Source organism: Cavenderia fasciculata, assembly GCF_000203815.1.
Source record: "Cavenderia fasciculata unplaced genomic scaffold Scf_EU5ZYIE02H8LDV-5, whole genome shotgun sequence".
In the NCBI taxonomy this organism is placed as follows: domain Eukaryota; phylum Evosea; class Eumycetozoa; order Acytosteliales; family Cavenderiaceae; genus Cavenderia; species Cavenderia fasciculata.
The window spans coordinates 1,327,071-1,347,188 of NW_004457639.1; the positions used below are offsets into that span (position 1 = coordinate 1,327,071).

General features: G+C 31.3%; 7 protein-coding genes across 7 annotated transcripts; 3 read left to right on the forward strand and 4 right to left on the reverse strand.

The window, feature by feature from the left end:
- Positions 1–96: 96 nt before the first annotated feature.
- Positions 97–3,495, reverse strand: DFA_10367 (uncharacterized protein; the record flags this gene model as incomplete). Its single annotated transcript, XM_004354215.1, has 1 exon — positions 97–3,495. The coding sequence occupies one exon, from the start codon at positions 3,493–3,495 to the stop codon at positions 97–99; it is 3,399 nt and encodes a 1,132-aa protein (XP_004354267.1).
- Positions 3,496–5,627: 2,132 nt separating this feature from the next.
- On the forward strand, positions 5,628–6,525 carry DFA_10368 (uncharacterized protein; the record flags this gene model as incomplete). Its single annotated transcript, XM_004354216.1, has 3 exons — positions 5,628–5,655; positions 5,680–6,049; positions 6,123–6,525. The coding sequence occupies 3 exons, from the start codon at positions 5,628–5,630 to the stop codon at positions 6,523–6,525; spliced, it is 801 nt and encodes a 266-aa protein (XP_004354268.1).
- Positions 6,526–6,711: 186 nt separating this feature from the next.
- On the forward strand, positions 6,712–8,556 carry DFA_10369 (Putative calmodulin-binding protein; the record flags this gene model as incomplete). Its single annotated transcript, XM_004354217.1, has 2 exons — positions 6,712–6,754; positions 6,845–8,556. The coding sequence occupies 2 exons, from the start codon at positions 6,712–6,714 to the stop codon at positions 8,554–8,556; spliced, it is 1,755 nt and encodes a 584-aa protein (XP_004354269.1).
- Positions 8,557–8,651: 95 nt separating this feature from the next.
- Positions 8,652–15,632, reverse strand: DFA_10370 (uncharacterized protein; the record flags this gene model as incomplete). The annotated part of the gene is made up of 14 exons (XM_004354218.1): positions 8,652–8,662; positions 8,727–9,046; positions 9,187–9,205; positions 9,311–9,654; positions 9,739–9,815; positions 9,879–10,200; positions 10,270–10,478; positions 10,559–11,807; positions 11,865–12,070; positions 12,130–13,085; positions 13,148–13,503; positions 13,596–14,150; positions 14,237–14,387; positions 14,492–15,632. 14 exons carry the CDS (start codon positions 15,630–15,632, stop codon positions 8,652–8,654), a joined length of 5,916 nt encoding a protein of 1,971 aa, XP_004354270.1.
- Positions 15,633–16,162: 530 nt separating this feature from the next.
- Positions 16,163–17,014, forward strand: DFA_10371 (uncharacterized protein; the record flags this gene model as incomplete). Its single annotated transcript, XM_004354219.1, has 1 exon — positions 16,163–17,014. The coding sequence occupies one exon, from the start codon at positions 16,163–16,165 to the stop codon at positions 17,012–17,014; it is 852 nt and encodes a 283-aa protein (XP_004354271.1).
- A 626-nt stretch (positions 17,015–17,640) lies between these two features.
- On the reverse strand, positions 17,641–18,380 carry DFA_10372 (uncharacterized protein; the record flags this gene model as incomplete). The annotated part of the gene is made up of 3 exons (XM_004354220.1): positions 17,641–17,701; positions 17,732–18,296; positions 18,374–18,380. 3 exons carry the CDS (start codon positions 18,378–18,380, stop codon positions 17,641–17,643), a joined length of 633 nt encoding a protein of 210 aa, XP_004354272.1.
- Positions 18,381–18,618: 238 nt separating this feature from the next.
- On the reverse strand, positions 18,619–20,018 carry DFA_10373 (uncharacterized protein; the record flags this gene model as incomplete). The annotated part of the gene is made up of 2 exons (XM_004354221.1): positions 18,619–18,948; positions 19,044–20,018. 2 exons carry the CDS (start codon positions 20,016–20,018, stop codon positions 18,619–18,621), a joined length of 1,305 nt encoding a protein of 434 aa, XP_004354273.1.
- Between the last annotated feature and the right edge of the window lie 100 nt (positions 20,019–20,118).

The following is a 20,118-nucleotide window of genomic DNA, read 5'->3' on the forward strand; positions in this document are numbered from 1 at the left end:
CAACATAATTCAAAAAAAACATTTCAATATTAATAAAATATTCATTAAATATATTATAAAGGAATCACATAGTTACTATCTATATGTTTTTATTATTTAAATATCCAATTCGATTATTGGATTGGTATTTGATCTGAAAATTTGATAAGATTTTCTCTTGTATACAATACTTTGAGTTTGAATAGAATGTTTAAAATACTTTTGTTTTTTAAGTTGTTTTTTGCCATTATTATTATTATTTGATGAACCATGTTGATTATAATTTTCATTAATAACTCTTCTACTATTACTATTATTATTACTATTGTTGCCTGAATTTAAAAAATTTGGTGGTTGTTGAGCCTTTGCAAATTTTGATTGCTTTTGTGAAAGGTTTGATTGTTGATTATACATTTTAGCTTGATTTAAAAATGAATTGATATGATTAAAAGATTTTGGAATCTTTAGAGTTGAAATCAATTCAATGTCGATTCTAAAATTACTAAATAAATATTTTAATAATTCCAAGTAACCAAATACTATGGATTGTTGAGTTGCTACACGAATAATATCATTTCTTTCGGATGGATATTTGTGTACCAAATATCTTAGAGTTGTCAAATCTCCTCTTCCAATCATATTTTCCAAAGAATCCAATGAAAGATCCCCAGAATTTGAATTGGGTTGTAATTGTGACGCTGATATTAGTGTTGATGATGGATTAGGGTTAGGGTTGACTACACCCATTAAATTTGAATAATGTAAATGTAACCATTCAATAACAAGAGTAGCTCCACTTTTAATTGCTGCATCTCTTGCTTTTCCAACCGACATTGTTGTAACCAACATATTTTCCAATGTTTTGTTCTTTTGATTATTATTATTATTGGTATTATTATTAATATTTTGATTTAAAATATTATTTAAACTATCATTGATTGATGAAGAAGATGATGAAAATGATATGGTAGAAGTTAAAGATGGTAAGGAAGAAGATGGTGAAATAGAAGATGACATTGATGAAGAGTATGAAGATGATTGTGATTTGGTGGAAGAAGCAAATGTTGAATCACTTTGTCTAATATAATCCAACAAATCAATTCGATTATGAGTTGCCATATACGATAGAATATTAGAGTGATAGATATTAATACCTTGTTGACTATTATTGGTTGAGCCAGTTGTTGGGGGAGATGGATAGTGTTTTTGATTGACAAGTAATTGTTGAATAAACAATTTGACCAACTCTGCATTACCAGATTGGATAACGTTGGAGATGAGTGAATCTACCTGACGATGAGTAATAGTACGCCATACATTATCATCAATCATATTATTGTCAAATATAAAACTGGCCATTTTAAATGACCCCAATTCAGCTGCTGCTGCAAGAGCAGACAAATTGGTACATCTCTGATTATTCTCCAACAAAAACTCCAACACACGAATATCATGACTTCGAACAGCTGCACTAGTTGCATCAACTTTCACACAACATTCTGGATGTCTAACCATTAAATGATCCAAAACCTCTAAATTACCTCCAGTAGTTGCAGCTTCCATACATCTCGTTGACCATTGTGCAGTCAAAAATCTTTGATCAATCATTTTCATTGCCTTCAAATTTCCTTTTAAACATGTAATTTCCATATTTAAATAAACTATTATATCGCAATTATTCTTTAAAGAAGTAGTAGGTATTGTTGTTGTAGTTGGATTGATGTTTGTTGTTTCATTTGTTGTTTCATTTGTTTCCTGTTGTTCTTTTTGAAAATTATCAAAATAAGGAAATTGTAAATGATTTAAAAGATATTCAAGAATATCTAGACGATTGTATTGAGCTGCACGTTCAACCCATTCTTTGAATGCCAAATTTCCAAATGAATTAGAGTTTAATTGAGCGTGATACCGAGTGTTGATAAATTGAATGACAGAGAGATTGTCAATCTTGATGGCACGGACACCCAAGTTTCGGAGTTGTTTGGGTGATGGTACAAAATCACGTAGTGGTTTGGTCGAGTTGGTCGATGGCAGAATCGATGGTTGTGGAGCCGGACAGGCAGACAAGAGACTTGGACTATTGTTGGAGGTGGTAGAGACTGAGAACTTTCCACCCAACAAGATCGAGTAACAAATATACATGGAGCCACCCTTGACAGCAGCATCAAAGATACCTGAAACCTTTTCCCAATCAACAAGGTCGTCTTTGCACAGACGGTCAAATATCCCACCGTGACCTTGATGACAGATGAGTGTGACGACTGATGGATCTTGTTTGAGTTCCTGGCATCGTCTTGGACCAATAGTACTGAGCATAAAGTCAACCACTTCAATGTAACCGTGACCAATTGCCTCTTTGATATGAGTTATACTGAAATCCTTGTTACAATGGTACGACAAGTACTTGACAACCTGTAGATAGTTGGCTTGGTTGTGTGGTAGTTGCAGTCTGCCATGTTGTTGTTGTTGGCTTTGATGACTATGTTGATGATTAAATATCATATTATTACCAATATTATCAAATATCTTTTTCAAATCTTCATCTTGTCTTTGATAATTATAAATGGTTTGAATGGTTTTTGTTCTTTTTAATTGTTTTGAGCCAAAATTATTATTATTCATATTATTATTTTGATTATTATTGTTGTTGTTGTTGTTGTGATGAATATTTAATACATTATTATTCTTTGTTGAATTAATTAAATAGGTATGAAAATGTTGTAATAAATAGAAATTACCATTCTTTATAACCATATCCAATGTTGTACTTGTTATTAATTCTGTTGGTTTTAATTTTAAATTATTAGAGTTTTGATTATTATTATTGGAAGTTGAATAATTAAAAAGGAATAAAGCAACATCTGTATTATTATAATAACAAGCGTATTGGAGTAGAATGGCTACACGATGTGGATTTGATAGAGAATAGGATCGATCAAACAATTGGAAAAACATTTTGAATACGTTTAATGGAACTCGAGTCGTTTTGTTGATGATGGTCTCTGAGGTTAGATGCAAGTAGGTTGGTGCATCATTATTATTACTACACTGGCTGCCTATAGTTTTCTTGTCAATGACATCTTTTAGTTTTAACCCTAATAGATGGTAATACTTGTTGTCAATCATCCAACCAACATCAAATATTTGATTGTATCGACGAGTATTTTGAAATACCAAACTATTACCATAAACACATCGATGAATTAAATTGATATTTTCCAATAATCTTTTTCTTAAATATCCAATTCTAAATATCATTAAAAATAAATTACCATTATTTTGATTATTATTTTGATTATTATTATTATTTACAATAGTTGTAGTTGTAGTTGTAGTTGTTGTTGTTGTAGTTGATTCATTTGTAAAATTGTTTGATTGTGATGATGTGGATGAGGAGGATGCCGATTTTATGCCTATGAAATGATTATTTGTGAGCTTATTAATTAACGATGTAGCCCTTCTGTGTGATACTACTATGACATCTGATGATGATGATGATGATGATTGGGTTGCCATGGTGGTATAATTTTTAAAAAAAAAAAAGTAGAAAAGAAATATTTAACCTCCTCTAAAAACTGGAAATTAATTTAAATATTACAAATAATAATAATAATAATAATATTAAGTTTTTGTAATAGTAGTAATAAAAATTTGGATAATTATTCTAATGATCGATGATGATGATGATGATGATTTGTTGTAATTGTTTTTAAAATTCAAAAAAATATGAATGAATGATGAAGAGGTGTAGTAAAAGTGTGTAGGTAGTGGTTTTACAAACAAATAGTTTTGTAGATAATGGGTAGGTTTGTGGGGAAAATGAAAAATCCTGTCTTGTGTGTGATTTGAAAACCAGTCTTTCTTTTCTTTCTTTTCTTTCTTTTTTTTTGTTAAAACTGACTTGACTGTTATTTTGTGAGTATGGGAAATGTATAATGAATGAATGAATGAATGAATGAATGAATGAATTGTTATAAATAATAATAAATAAATGTGTAAAATGACAACAACAACAATCACGAAAAATGCAAATAGTGGAGAGAGAGAAGAGGAGAGAATTATAATATATATATTTTTTAAAAAATAAATTGATTGCAAAGGGTTAGTTAGTAACAAAGTTTGATTGATTTAATAGATTTAAAAAATGAATGAATGGATGGATGGTTGGTATCATTATGTACCCCTCCCTTTCACCATCACCACCCACCACCAATATTTAATTTGATATATATGCCGGTGGGAGTGCGATCGCTGTACTACTACTTACGTCTGATGACTTGGAACAAAATTTACTGACGAGAGGGGTAATGTGGTTGTCAACTTCGACTTTTAGAAAGTTTGAGAATGGAAGCGTGAAGGTTGTTGGCTAGGAAATCGATGCGATAGGGGTGATGTAGTGAGTGAGGTAGTATGAATTGCCTAAGGTCGAAACATGTATAAAAAATGTGTGTGACCGTGTAATTATATTAAGTGTAAATGTCTCTATGACTTGAAAAGGTATGATGACGATATGCTATTACGATCGAAACTGCAACTTGGTAACTTCGAGAAAGAGATAGATAGACAGAGAGATACAATGATATTATATATATTATATGTAGCTAAGTAGTAGAAGAGGTAAGTAAGTAAAAAGAAATGATGATGATGATTAAACAAAGGGGTTGAGGTCGTTTTGAGGTTGCAGTTGACTAAATATCTTGTTCTAACTCTCTCTCTTTCATTCTGTCTTCTCGTGATGTTGAATCAATGACGATGATGATTGATCAATCATTAATCAAAATGGTGGATGAATCCGAGGAAGTCTACCCCTCCTCCTCCTGTGCACCCTTTGCTTTAATAAGACACAACACCCCCAACACCACAACACCTTCCTTTGCTGAGCTGGTCATCTTCTTTGTTACGAATTAATAACCCTTACCCCGAAACAGGAGAAACAACCAAAAAAATGATAGGATGAAAATCGCGCCCCATTGTCGCTTCTTTGGAATCAGCCACCCTCTTCGCTTGTTGTGGGGGCATAACCAATGGGCCACCGATTTTTTGTCATTGTGGTTCGTGAAGGATAGATATTTAAGATCGTCTGGTTGAGAGAAAAACAAATTATCTTTTGTTACTTTTTTTTCGATTATGTATTTTTACTCGTTTATTCATATGCAGAGACAATCTTTGTGTATGAGATTTACTCGATTTCATTAATTAAAGAAACGATTGTTTCCATTAAAAGAGAGCCGAGTTGAAAATCTTTCGTAATCACAATCTGATTGTGTAAGATGCGAGTAGCAGCGCACAAAACCATCGTTTAACGACTTTGGGGCGTATCCCCTCATATGACCTTCGACCACATCCCAACCAATCCAATCCAATCCAATCAAATTCTACTCGTTTGGTTTGAACACTTTCCACAATCTTTGCAATGACAACAACTACTTACAAATCTTCTATAAACATCTTTCTAGTTCTAAACTAGCAAACAAATAATATCTACTTGTAATGTTATCAAAGTCTTAATATTAGCCAATCAACCTTTCAATGATATTTATCTTCGACCCCACATAACACAACGGTTTAAGAAAAATCCAAACCTTGTTGATTGCAACGATGAAGATGTTTCACAATCCTTTTTTAGTAGATATACTTTAATTTAAAAGATGACAAGCAACAAAGTATTATTTAATTGTATATTGGTATTATTTTCGATAGTAGTTATATCATTCATTACAAATATTACATCTAGTAGTAGTGGTAGTAACGTAGACAACAACAATGGGTCAATACTAATTCAATCAAATAAACATAGAAAACAAGTAGGAGCAGCAGGAGTAAAGAGTAGTAGTAAATCGATTGGAGTTGTTATTGGTAGTACTAGAAAAGGTAGAATAGGAAAAGATGTTGCTCAATGGGTGATTGAACAATCACACATTGAACCAATACTCAAACAATACACCAATAGCTCATCAAGCAAAGTAGAATTGATCGATTTGTTGGATATCAACCTACCCTTTTACGATGAATCTCTATCACCTGCAGAATTAAACGGTCAATTATCTTCAGAGAATGCTCTCAAGTGGAGGTATGGTGAAACAATATATAGTAACAAAAATGTATTGTTATTAATTAATTAATTCTATCTTTTGTATCTTTAGTAAATTAATGTCAAGCTATGATGCATATATTATACTTACTGCTGAATATAATCGAGGCCCAGTTCCCGTATTACTCAACGCAATCGATTATTTATACGCAGAGATTAAACAGAAACCAATGGTATTGATTAGTTATGGATATACACAAGGAGGTATAAGAGCCAATGAACATTTAGCAGACATGTTGGAGAATAGTTTTCTCTCAATGAAGATACTATCAAGATTACATTTACCAATTAGAGAGGATATGTTTGTCGTCAAATCATTTGATTCAAATAGTAATAGTAATAGTAATAGTAATACAAGATACAAACAACTAAAAGATATTAATAATAGTTTTAAACCATACTTGGTCGATTTAAATCAATCTGTGGCTCAGTTATTACATTTTATTTCATCATAATAATAATTCCAAATAAAATCCACTAAAAAACTAAAGTGTCCGTTGTGATGGACCATCATTCATTATTAATATCTGTAGTAATAATTGTATAAATAAATAAATAAATAAATAAATAAATAAATAAATAAATAAATAAATAAATAAATGTATATATAGTGTATTTTTAAATAAAAGAAATAAAGAAAGATGATGGAATCAACAAAAACAACAGCAACAACAAATAATGTTTGTAAGTAAAGGTAGTCATTCTATTTGTTGCTTGTACTTGTGATTTAATTCTTTTTCTTTTACTTTTTACTTTATATATATATATATATAGTTAATAATTTAATGGTAATAGATGTAATGATACCATATTTAGAGTTTATGAGTACAAAAGATTTGATTTCATTTACTACAACATGTAAAGCAAATTATAAATGGAGAAGTAGGATTACATTCCCGACGGCACCGATTAGAGCATTACAAAGATACAATCAAGAGAATAGAGTACACCAACTACCATGTAGATTCAAAGAATTGGTGGTTACGGGTAAAGAGATTGCTCAACAGACTGGGATACTACCCAAATCAATCATTGAACATTCAACACATGCAATATTCTTTAGCAACGATATCAATCGATGTCTATCGTTTATTCCTCGTAGTATTAGTAATTTGACAACACTCTATTTGGACAATGCATCGTCGTTTTCATTCACATCGATCTATCCCACCATACTGTCGCTTACACTAAGACAGTTCTATGGAACCGTCGCAGAAGGGCATTTACCACCCAATCTGACTTATCTCGATATTTCAGGAGGCATCATAAACACTCTAGAGGTTGGTATACTTCCATCGACACTAGAAACACTCATCCTACAGATGGACCGTATTTCGGCGGGTAGCAAACCTATTCAAGAACACGCACTCCCTCTATCACTGCGTCACCTTTCATTGTATCTATACAATCATCCTCTAACAAAGGATGTTCTTCCACCGGCCTTGGAAACCTTTACATTCCAATCATCCAAATATGGTTATGACATGATTCTCCCCAAATCAATCAAAACATTGGCCATTGATGCACAGGTTCGATTCATTTCTAGCACTATTCCACCATCGGTCAAGAAATTAAAGCTCGAACCTGGATCGGTTGCTAGTGGTGGGCATTCAATGCCGGTAGACTTTATCCCCTCGTCAGTGGAAACCCTCAGCTTCACTTGGCCAAATTTGGGTTCTCCAATGCCCACCATCCCCCTCTCTGTTAGACACCTCGAGTTGTGCGGCAAATTTGAAAACAAGACTCTAGACTACTTGATCCCAGAATCAGTCACCCACCTAAAGATCAACACTGAATCTTTTTTACTCATCCCAGTGAGTGTAACACATATAGAGTTTGGTGATACGTTGGGTACATGTAAATACGTTCCCAATTGGTTACCCAACACTGTCACTCATATCAAATTTGGTCTCTACCAAAGATTTGACAGTCTTGCCTTTTTACCAAAATCATTGACTCATTTGGATTTAGGTGGATACTCAGAGGAAGAGGAGGTGCAAGTGAAAAAGGAACAAGAAAAAAAACCAACTCCCAAGAGAGTTCTTGGCATATTTACAACTACACCAAAACCTTCACCTCCTATTGGACCAAACTTTAAAGATATTGTACCAAATCTAAAATATTTAGTATTTCGTCGTTATATTCCTCAATTGCTAGATCGAGATCCCAAACATCCAGATTTGAGTGGTCTACCACTATCATGTACTCATATCTGTTTTGATGGTTATTCTAGCTATCAAGAATTCTCAGACAAAACAATACTACCAAAGAATTTACAACAAATAGAATTTGGACTTTGTTTTAATCGACCAATCCTACCAGGCATCATTCCACCAACAATCAAAAAAATATGTCTTTTACCAAATTGTCAAACTACTTTGGCTTCAATCAAACAATTACATTATTCAAAAACAAATCCATCTCCATTCCCAAATTTAAATAATAATATTATTTATTTACCTCCTTTTCCTCCAAATCATTGGTAAATCTTGAAATAATAATAATAAAAAAGAAAATTAATTATGTATTATTATTATTAGTATTTTGTAAACTATTCCAATTTGCAAATGATAAATTTAATTTAACTGAATCCTAAAAAAAAAAGAAATAAAATTAATTTAAATAATTAATTAATGAATAAATATTTTTAGTTTACTTACGGATTTTAAAGGAATGAATCTAATATTTAGATATTGACCATCATTAAATGTTTGATGAATATTATCAGATTCATAGGTACTCATTAAAATATTAAGATGATGAGATTTTGGTATCTTTTTCAAAGGGTCTTGGAATCCAAGAGAGTTGATCTGATCGTTGTTTTCAAACATTTTTTTGTCAACTTGACAAAATAGATGAGGGTAGTTGGTGTATTGAATAAATGAAACCACTCTTATACTATTATCTCTTGCATTTAATATTAATTTTAAATTATTTTCTTCATTTCTCCAAATTATATTACCATCTTTTTCATTACTAAAAAAATAATTAAATAATTAATTAAGTAAATATATAATTGTTATATTATTTGTTTTTTACTTACAAAATAAAAATACCTTGATCAAAATATAAATCATTTACCAATAAAATGGAAGGACCCATTGGAGGGATCAAACCAACAACATTTTGATACCTCTTTATTTTTTCAAAAATATATCCCTCCAATGGGTCCTTGACCTAGTTCGAGATATTTAAGTTTGGGTGGGAGAACATTTTCAAGGATTGGTTGATTATAATTACCCAACAACTTTAATTTCAATAGACCTATAGGTAGGGTGCCTGGTTTGATGATTTGATTAAATGAGGTTCCCAATATGATTTCAGTGAAATTTTCAGTGATGGGTTCCTTGATTGAAATGTTGATAAAATAAGAGAATGTGTGTTGTTGATAATGTTCTTGTTGAGCATTCATTTGTTGATCCATCATATGTTTAAAGTGATTGTTTAAAGATAACCTATCATGAGGCGACTCTTTTAATAAACCACGTATAAATTCTATAACCGATTTCGAATATCTTTCTTCACTTATATTTATAATCTTTTGAGTTTTAAATAATTCTCTATTTTTAACATCATTTGGATGACTATAAAAAAACAAAAGTAAAGTATATAATTGTAAGTATTTTAATTTTAAAAAAAAAAGAAAATTTAATTTAAATTAAATTTACCAAGATACTAATTGAAGAGCAGTTGTCCCAATTTGATAAATATCACAAGGTTTGTCATAGTTTCCTTCAACTTGTTCCTAATAATAAATAATAAATTAAGTACTTTAATGAATTTCTTTTTTTTTTCTGAGACACTATACCTGAGCCATACGTCCATCAGTTCCACGAGATGCTGTTTTAGTAATTGTTACACTTTGACTTTCATCTGGTGCTGATTCTTGTTCTTGTTCTTGTTTTTCTAGTTCCAGTTCTCTTTCTTTTTTAAATTCTTCAAGAAAGATACAATGACCCAAATCACACAGAACCAATTGACCATTGGAACAAAGTAAAATGTTTTTTGGTTTAATATCCAAATGTAATACTCCATTTACTCCCATATACTGTGTTATTTCTAATAATTCAGATAAATATGACCATATTTTCTCTTCTGATATATAATTTTGTATATTCTCTATCTTGTTTCTAAAATAATAAATAATTACTTAATTAAAGAAAATATAAAAACAATGGGATATATTATCTATCACTTACTTGTGAATAATAGATTGATAAAATGATTCCAAATCACCATTTTCAAAAAAATCAAACAATATAAAAGACTTTCTTTTATATATTTGATGATCTACCATCTTGCAAAATCTATCTGATCCTTGAAACAATGCCAATGCTCTAATTTCATAATCAATTCTTTTTTCTTGTTTCTTTGAGTATTTTGTAAAATCTATTTCTTTTAAAACGTACTAAATAAATGGATAGATTAGATTAGATTAATTACATTTTAAATTAAATAATATTTTGTTTGTTATGTTTTTTTAATTACCCATAAAGAAGTAGATTCTGAAACAACTAAATTGACAACATTTTGAGTATTAGAGTAAAGATGTAAACGATAATATTTCTTTTCATTTACAGTTACTTTACGATGAGGACCATTCTTTTTACCAACCTTTTGTCGACTGTCTGGAAAGGTTGATGAAAATTTAAAAGTTGATGATGGATCAGCTGTAATACTAAAATAATCCTGTATTTCAACGACTAGATCTCCTGATTGCTTAAAGTTGATACATTGAAATATTTTATGGTTGTGACTGAGTTTGAGAACAAGAACGCATTGGTCTGGTGCTTGTTCAAAATCAATTGGACAAGAACATTGTTTACTCTCCAATGTGATGATTTGATTTTCCTTTTCCTTGTACACCACAAATACCAATCTAAGAGGTGTTTGATTTATAATTCTAAACGATCCAGAAGAAGAAGAAGAATTGACATTCATTTCTTCATTTTGATCAATTCTCCAAGAAACCTTTGAAAATATAAATTGATCAGGGCACGTTGCTTCTTGTAATGGCTGATTAGAAGAGATGACTTTAAATTCAACCAATTGTTTGAAAATATAGGCATAATCAATAATATCTTTGTTTTCGATTTTAAGTAAACTGAGTTCTGTTGGTAAAGCATCGACTATGATTGATTGAGTGTATTGTGGTCCAAATTCTAGTTGTTTTAATCCCTTTGGTAGGATGTTTACCTGGATTGGTTGATTAAACTTTCCAAATAGTTTGAGTGTTTCTAGACTTGTTGGTAGAGTGTCTGGTGCGATTGGGTGATTGAATTCACCTGTTATCTCTAGATATTTCAAGATTGGTGGGATTCTATGTGTGATGGGATGATTAAATCTAAATGTGTAAACAAACAATCCCCACATTTGTCTGTGTGCCAGTATCTTGTGTAGAGTCAGGCCAAGTGGTGCTCTCAACTCTTTGATAAAATCTACTAGTTCTTGTGATACTACAATATTCTTTTGTCTTGTTAAAAGGTCTGTCATTGCAATTCCAATGCCTTCAATATCTCTATTTTTAAACAACAGCAGTGAATGGAATATTCCACCAGCACCAAGGTGATCACAACCACTAAAATTACCAAGCACCAATTGTCCATTATCACCAATAAATATATTTTCAAGCGTTATATTTGAATGTACCATTTCATTTTCATCCAATACATATACCATCTCTAATAATTGTGATATAAACGACCATATCATTTCTTCTGTTATTTTATTACTTAAACTAAATTGTTAATATTATAATTATTATTTGTGTGATGAATATTTTATTGATACATACAAGTTTAGATAATCCAATAATGTACCATTATAATTATATTGTGTTAAAAGGGATATATGATCTTTGTCCGAATCACATACATCACAAACATGTTGGACAAACCGACCATCCCCTTTTAATTTAATGAGTGCTCTTGCTTCATTTGTAATTCTATACAATCCACCATCTAAATAAGTATCTGATGGTATCATTTGTTTAAAAATAAACTAAAAACAATAATAGAGTTAACATAATCAATGGTCTATATATATATATTTATATTTACCAAATTTGAAGAATCTTTAGATATTACTAATGAATTACTTTCAGAATAATTATATAGAATACAAAGATTATTTTGTGGATCACAATCTATCACTGATTCTTGAAAAGTGGATGATGTAATGGCAGAGAGAGGGATTGTAATTGGGTGAGGAGGATGATGGTTGTCGATAATAGATCTTCCAATAATGATATAATCTTGTAAATCAATTACTATATCATGAGATACAAGATTATCAACACTAAAGGTATGAGAATAAATGATTTTAAAATTATTATTGAATTTTAAAATGATAATTTTGATTGATTTCCTCCAACTACCAATTCCAACTGAACAAGATTCATTGCTTCTTAGATTGAATAAAATATTACTATCTACTGCAGTATCCATAATATTATTATCATCATATCTAATTATAATCATTAAATCCAATGGTGTTCTATTAATCATTCTACATTCTAATTGGTCAATAAGAAGAATAGAAGAATGTTGTTGTTTAGGTTGTTTAGGTTGTTGTTTATGACATTTTAATCTAGCAATTGTGTAATGATTTAAATGTCCTTCTTGACAAAGTTGAAGTTGTGGATACATTGCAACTTCATCTTCTTGACTAGCAGTAAGAAGCATATCTTTAAAATGTTGGTTCACAAGATAATGACTAAAGTCATGACCACCAATTTTCAAGGTAGTCAGTGAACTTGGTAATCTATCTAATACGATGGGATGGTTATACTGATCACCCAACTCTAGTGACTTTAAATGACTAGGAAAGAAATCCTTTAAAATAGGTCGATTAAAATTATTTCCAAATGTTAATATTTGCAAATCACCTGGAAAGGTGATTCGATGTGGCAATATTGCATATTTTAAAAATATAGATTTAAATGGTAGCCTTTGAAATAATTCACTTATTTGTGAATCAATTTGAAGTACCATTACTTGATTTCTAACTAAACAATCTAAATAGAAATAATAAATAAAAATGTTTGGGTATATTGTAATACTATTTTATCTTGCTTACTATTTAATAAGGAATCTTTTAATTTTGGTATAAATCTAATTTCCAAATATTGATCATTATCAAAAACTTGATGAACATTACCAATAAATTCTTTTTTTTGATGATGATGGTGGTGCATATTATCTTTTATACTACTGGTAGTAGTAGATTCGATTGTCAACAAATGATTCTTTATATCATTTAAAACATTTAAATATTGTTGTTCAAATGCAAGTTTGTCAATTTGAAAGTAGAGATGAGGTTCTTTTGAATGTTGAATAAATGATACCAAACCAATCCATCTCAATTTTAATTCAATTGTAAATCTATTACAATTTGATGTCCAAATTAAAACTTCATTTGATCCAAGTTGATTTCTTTTTAAAAGTAAAATATATATTACAATATTAATTATATTATATATTAATATATTAATATTATCTAAATTTACATTTTGTTTCTTACTTACACTTTAATTTCACCATCACCATAATAATTATTACCAATCATTAATTGAACCATTCCTAAATTAATGTTAAATGGAATACCTTGATTGATAGGTTCGGAAGTTCCCTTTGTTCCAATATAAACAGTTAATCTTTGAGAAAACTCTTGTAAAGAGTCACCACCGAGTGAATGAGTGGTGATGGATTTAAGATTGACTGGCAGCTGATCCAATAAAATTTCATTAAAATAGGTGATATGTTGGAGCCTTTCTAGATGCTTGATCTTTGACAGATTCTTTTTATAGGTGGGTGGTAGAACCAATGTTTTCAATCCACTTGGTAACGCACCTTCATTAATCTCACTATTAAATGAATTACCAAGGATTAATGATTTAAGTTGTGGTGGCATCGTATCAATGGGTTTGTTAAAGTTTCCCATTAATTGTAAATGTTCAACTGTACGTGGTAAACTTGATGTCTGTAATTTTGAAAGATCACCCGTTAATGTCAACTCTACAATATTAACTGATAATGGTTGATTTAGAACAGATTCTAAATTAAATGATAGTTGGAAATTCCTAAATATATAAATAAATATAAATATAGTTGGTTAATAACTAAAAACCAACTATATTAGAATGAATTAATTTTTGAATATAGTTACCAATTTAAATAAAAATCATTTAAATCCTTTTCATTGTATGATGGTTTAGTTTGTAAATAGATAAATGGGTCATGGTTGTATTGATGTTGATCAATATATTTAAATCTTTTATCGTTGATTATAAACTTGGTCATTTCCTTTTGTCCTCTATCTAATTTAAAAAATTCACAATTTGAATTTACTTTTTTAAAAATATACTAAGTTGGAAATAAATAATTAGAAAATAAATAAATATTATATTATTATTATTGATACTTACAAAGTTTGGATTCTCTTGAGATATTAATAAAATGGAGTCTAGTTGATATTTACAAAGTTGATAATACTTTTTTGTTCCAAAAAACTTGGTGGAGCAGGTAGTATTATTGTTGTTATTGTTATTGTTGTTGGATGCAAGTGGATGTTGTAAAAGTTTGAGTGAATGTTGATGGTTTTTATGAGTGATTGATAAATGTCGTAGTTGGAGTGAAATAACTAATAGTGTATTGTCTGCCAATCCATCTGGAAATTCAAAAGTATCGACGATTAGAAATTGTTGGTTTTGCATCAACACAAATATTGTCATATTTCTTTCAATCTTTTCATTTGAAATTGTGAATGAATGTCCATTATATAATTTAAGTAAAAGTGTTTTGGTTTTAGATGATTCTTCTTCATTATTGTTATTATTATTATTATTATTGTTATTGTTGTTATTGTTGAAAGAAATAAACATTTTAAGTTTAAGAGGTGTTTCATTCTTAATTTTAATTCCTTGTCCTTGTCTTTGTCTTTCTTGTTGTCCATCTTGTTGTCCTTCTTGTTGATTGTTGTTGTTATTGAGTATTATTGGAAGAGACTGACATTTAATACCAACTATTCTAGTATCACCTTGACCGAGTTTAAAATTTGAAAACATTTTAAGACGATTTAAAAAGTATTGGTCGGTTGCTACACCATTGACAATTAACGAGGTGAGTAGTCTTGGTAGTTTGGCTATTTCACACTTTGATCCGACCTCTAGTTTGAGGAGTCCTTCTGGCAACCCATTTAGCGGTCGGTCATAGTTGTCACCGAGTTTGAGATGTTCAAGTGTTTTTGGGAGTCCGACAAGTGGTTGATTAAAGTCACGTCCAAACCAAAGTACCTTGAGTGACGGTGGCAGCGACCCCTGTGGACAGTTTGAATTGAAGCAATCTCCAAACTCTAGACGTACCAAACCAACCGGCAACGATATAATTGGTAATAGATACATATGACAGTTGGTTGTTGGTAGTATAAATGTACATAAATTTTGATTGAAATCATCTCCAAACTTTAAACTACGTATGTTTGGACTTAGTCCACTTATAACCTCTGCATGTGTTACCTTGTTTCTACGAAGGTATTCTGCATCTATAATGACATGTGTAGTCATATTATTATTATTATATTGTTAATTTAAATATAGTAGTAATATTGATAGATTGCATAAAATAATATATCACATCGAAAAGATACATAACATATACATTTAATAATAATGATATTCTTAACTATCATAAATGTAAGATTTGTTGGTGCTGTTGTTGTATGTGTGTTTAAACTACAACCAACCATATGATCATATCGTATGGTGGTATACTGTGTAGTGAGTGTGAGGTGAAGAGGGATGGGGATGATGGTCACCACTTGTCCACACCACAAACTACCTCCACTTGACTCACCATTGTATCAACAGAAATGATGGAAACAGATATACTACTATGTGTGTTTGTGGTGTTGGTCAGTTGTATTAACATGTTGGTACTTCACAACTGACCCCAAATTTGATTTGTTTATTAATTTTTTTTTTCTCTCGTTTTTTCCTTCGTTTTTATTGTGTAGCTACAAACCGAATCGATATCTGAGGAGTCAATTGTTGTTGTTGTAATTAGAATAATAGATTAGATATATAGATAGATAGATATGGCTGTACCAAAAAAGACTGCACCTGTTGCTGCTAAAGTAACAAAGACTGTTGAAGTCAAGAAGACACCAGTCGTCGAACCAAAGAAGACTGTTGAAGTTAAGAAGGTTGTTGCTCCAGCTGCTGCACCAGCCAAGAAGACTGAAGTCAAGAAGACTGCTGCACCAGTTGTCGCTGAAACCACCAAGAAGGTTGTTGCTGCTGCCGCTCCAGTTGCACCAGCCAAGAAGACTGAAGTCAAAAAGACTGCTGCACCAGTCGTCGCTGAAACCACCAAAAAGGTTCCAATCAAAACAACCGCTCCAAAGGAAGAAGGTAAAAAATTAAGAAGAAGAAAGAGATCAAAGAGAGTACCAAAGGTTGCTGCTGTCGTCGCTCCAGTTGTTGTTGTTGTTCCAGCTACCACTAAGGCTGCTACTACCAAGACTGCTGCTGCTACCACCAAGACTGCTGCTGCCCCAGCCACCAAGGCCGCTGCTCCAGTTGTAGCTGCTCCAGCTGCTGCTACCAAGACTGCCGCCCCAGCCAAGAAGACTGTTGCTGCCACCCCAGCCCCAGCTGCTGCTCCAGCTCCAACTCCAGTCAAATCTACACCAGCCACCAAGGCTGCCACACCAAAGAAGACCGTTGCTGCTGCTGCTCCAGTCGAATCTACACCAGCCAAGACTGCTACCCCAGCCAAGAAGACCGTTGCCGCTGCTGCCACCCCAGCTGCTGCTCCAGCCCCAACCAAATCAACTACCCCAGTCAAATCAACCCCAGCCAAGAAGACCGTTGCCGCCCCAGCCCCAACCAAATCAACTACCCCAGTCAAATCTACTCCATCCAAAAAGGCTGTCACCAAGAAGTAAACCAACAATTATCGTCATCCATCAATCTAATCTACCACGTTCTCTTTCTACCTACCCTCCTCCCCCACGACCCATTTTTGTAAGTATATATTTTAAAAATATTTATGACTCTGGTCCACAAGACCAGACACTTTCCTTTGGACTTGTAAAATTAGTAATTTGTACAATATATTAATTCAATTTAATTCCTTTCCTCTCTACAATGTACAAACAGCTGAATGACAATTTTCAATCACAATAATAATTAATTATTATTATTATTATTAAGTTATTATTATTATTTATATATCTTTTTGCGCAAAAATTAATTAGACAAGATATCAGTTGTGTGACGTTGATGCGTTACTTTGACTATTATAGATATCTTGTTGTAACAAGTAAAATTAATACATTATATTATTATTATTATTATATAATATTTATTGTATGTTTAACAAAAAAAAAAAAAGAAGGAGAATGGTTGGTTTCATTATTATTATTATTGGAGAATGACTGTACAGGATATATATATATTTATATGGATGATAGATTAGAATAGAATAGAATATATACATTTCTATCTATCTCTCTTTAAAATTGGTAATGTTTTGGTATTGGTTGGAGGTATAGGTTCGGTTGGTTTGTTATTATTCTATATGCTCGTATTGTGGTCCCATTAATAATTCAAATGATTGGTTATCATTAATACTATTAATATTAATAATATTGTTGTCATACCTAATATTATAATTGTTATTGGGTGCGATTATTATTTGTTCTTCGTCAATGTGTAGGGTTGGGGCATCAACTCGTTCGGTGATAATGTCATTCTGTTCCATTAACAAGTCTAGATAGATTACTCGAATTGAATGCAACGATGCGAAAAAGATGGCCAGTCTAAAGATAGGAGTCACTTGCATAATGGCAGCGTTGTAATAATAGACAGTAATGACCAACAATGAATAGACCGACTCGAATATCATTCCATGTAGAGTATGTGCTACAAACATATCGACAATGGTAGACACAAACAAAACTAAAAAGTATGGATTATCATATTGCTCCGTATAGTACAAGTACATATACTGAAGTAAATGTGCATACTTTAGAACTGATAATATTGTTTTTGGTTGAGTTGTCTTGTCAAATGTCGATGATACCAATGATGATGGGGATCTCTTTGTTTTCCTAACTACCTGTTGTCCAATAGTAATAACATGATATCTATTAGATTCATCTTGTTGTTGTTGTTGGTTGACATACAGAGACTGTTCGATATCATCTTGAGATGCATCTGCCAAAGCTAAATTTAAATCAATCAATTAAAGTACTTTAATTTGTCTTTTTCAAAAAAGATTAGATCTAATCAATTCTATTTACCATCCATTATTAGATCTTTAGGGTGGGTCTATTATGTTGTCCCAATCTCTTTCTTTATCCCTTCTCTTTATTTATAATATCTGATAATCTATCTGTTTTATAGAATGAAATGGCTGTGTGGGTGTGAAGAAAACTCCCAAGTATGTTTAAAAAAAAAAGGGAGAGAGAATCATTGGTGGAGAGGAGGAGCTACCCAAACTGTGTTATAATAATAATAATACATCAACTTATTTATTAATAGTTGTTTATAGTTGTTTATTTTTATGATGTAGGTAAAGTTGTTTGATGCGATCCCATCTACCACCATCTCTGCATTTTAATAAGTCCCAATGTCTTTCGACAATTTGTATTCTGTTTTGATCAAAATTGCATAACATAAATTCAATGGCTGATTGGTTAAAATAGAGAATTGCTTCTGTTAATACCAATGTTGCGTTGTGGTAGGGTGTATGGGCGTAAAGAAACTTGAAAACCTCAATATGAGGTAACGATTTTTCCAGTGCCTGTGCAACATTGATTTCGGCTCGATTGGTAAAAAGAAATTGTACAATTTCAAGATCTCCATTTCCTATTGCCTGTAATATGACAAATAAATAAAGAATATAATATAATATATTTGATTATTATTATTATTATAGATATATATTAATATTATCTATTTTTGACTTACCAAATTAATAGCCTTGTCAGTTGCCCCTTCAGTTCTGTTATAATGAAGAAACTTTACTATATCTAAATTTCTACTATAACAAGCATGTTCCATGAGATGAATACCATTCTCATCAAGTGTCTCGGTTCTATTTTCATGAAGATACTCTATTACTTTTAATCTACCATAATTTGTTGCAACTTGGAATTCCATGGTAGTTACATTATGAATATTGTTTGTTTCATCGTTGTAATCGATTAAATGTCTAAATTGATCAATGTATTTGACAGTCTCGACACTACCACTTTTACAAGCTGCATACGATACATTTATACTTGCAACAAGATGAGGACTATATTGATAAAATAGTTTTAATAGTGGAATATGACCCAATGATGCTGCATTGACAACTGCATCTTCTTTGAAACCTTCTGTTCTATTGGTCAATAGAAATTGTACCATTTCAATATCACCGTTTAATGATGCATTGGCGATAGCATCGGTTGTGCAAATAAAAGGTAGATGAGTGTATCGATTGTGAAGCATTTTGACTATATCAAGATGCTGTTTCTGGCCACCCTTAGCTGCTGCATCTATCATTTTACATTCCATCATGTCAGTTGATGGTAACTGTTCGAGGTATGGTTGTATCCAGTCCAAGAGATGTAAGAGTGTTGACACTGTCGCATTCTTGTGTGCACAATAGGTCATTAGGTAACTGTCAGCAGTTGCTCTTGATAACAGTGTATCTAAATAATGTTTGACAAAGTCCCATGGAAGTGCATACCGTTTAAATGCTGCTCTTTCAATGAAATCGCTTCCTTTTCTATACCTATGTTCTCTCGTGTTACCAAATGGTAATGTTTCAAAACATTGAAATATCCTATATCTTATCAGATTGATTCTAAATATTGTTAGAAATGTAGTTGTAGTAGTAGATGTAGAAGTAATAGTAGAAGTAGTAATACTATTCATATTTGTACTTCTACTATTCATATTCAAAATACGAGGATAGCTGAATAATAAAAAACAAACTTGTGAGAGCTCTTGAAGTGCTTGTTTGTTTGGGAAATTTTAATTTAATTTAATTTGTTAA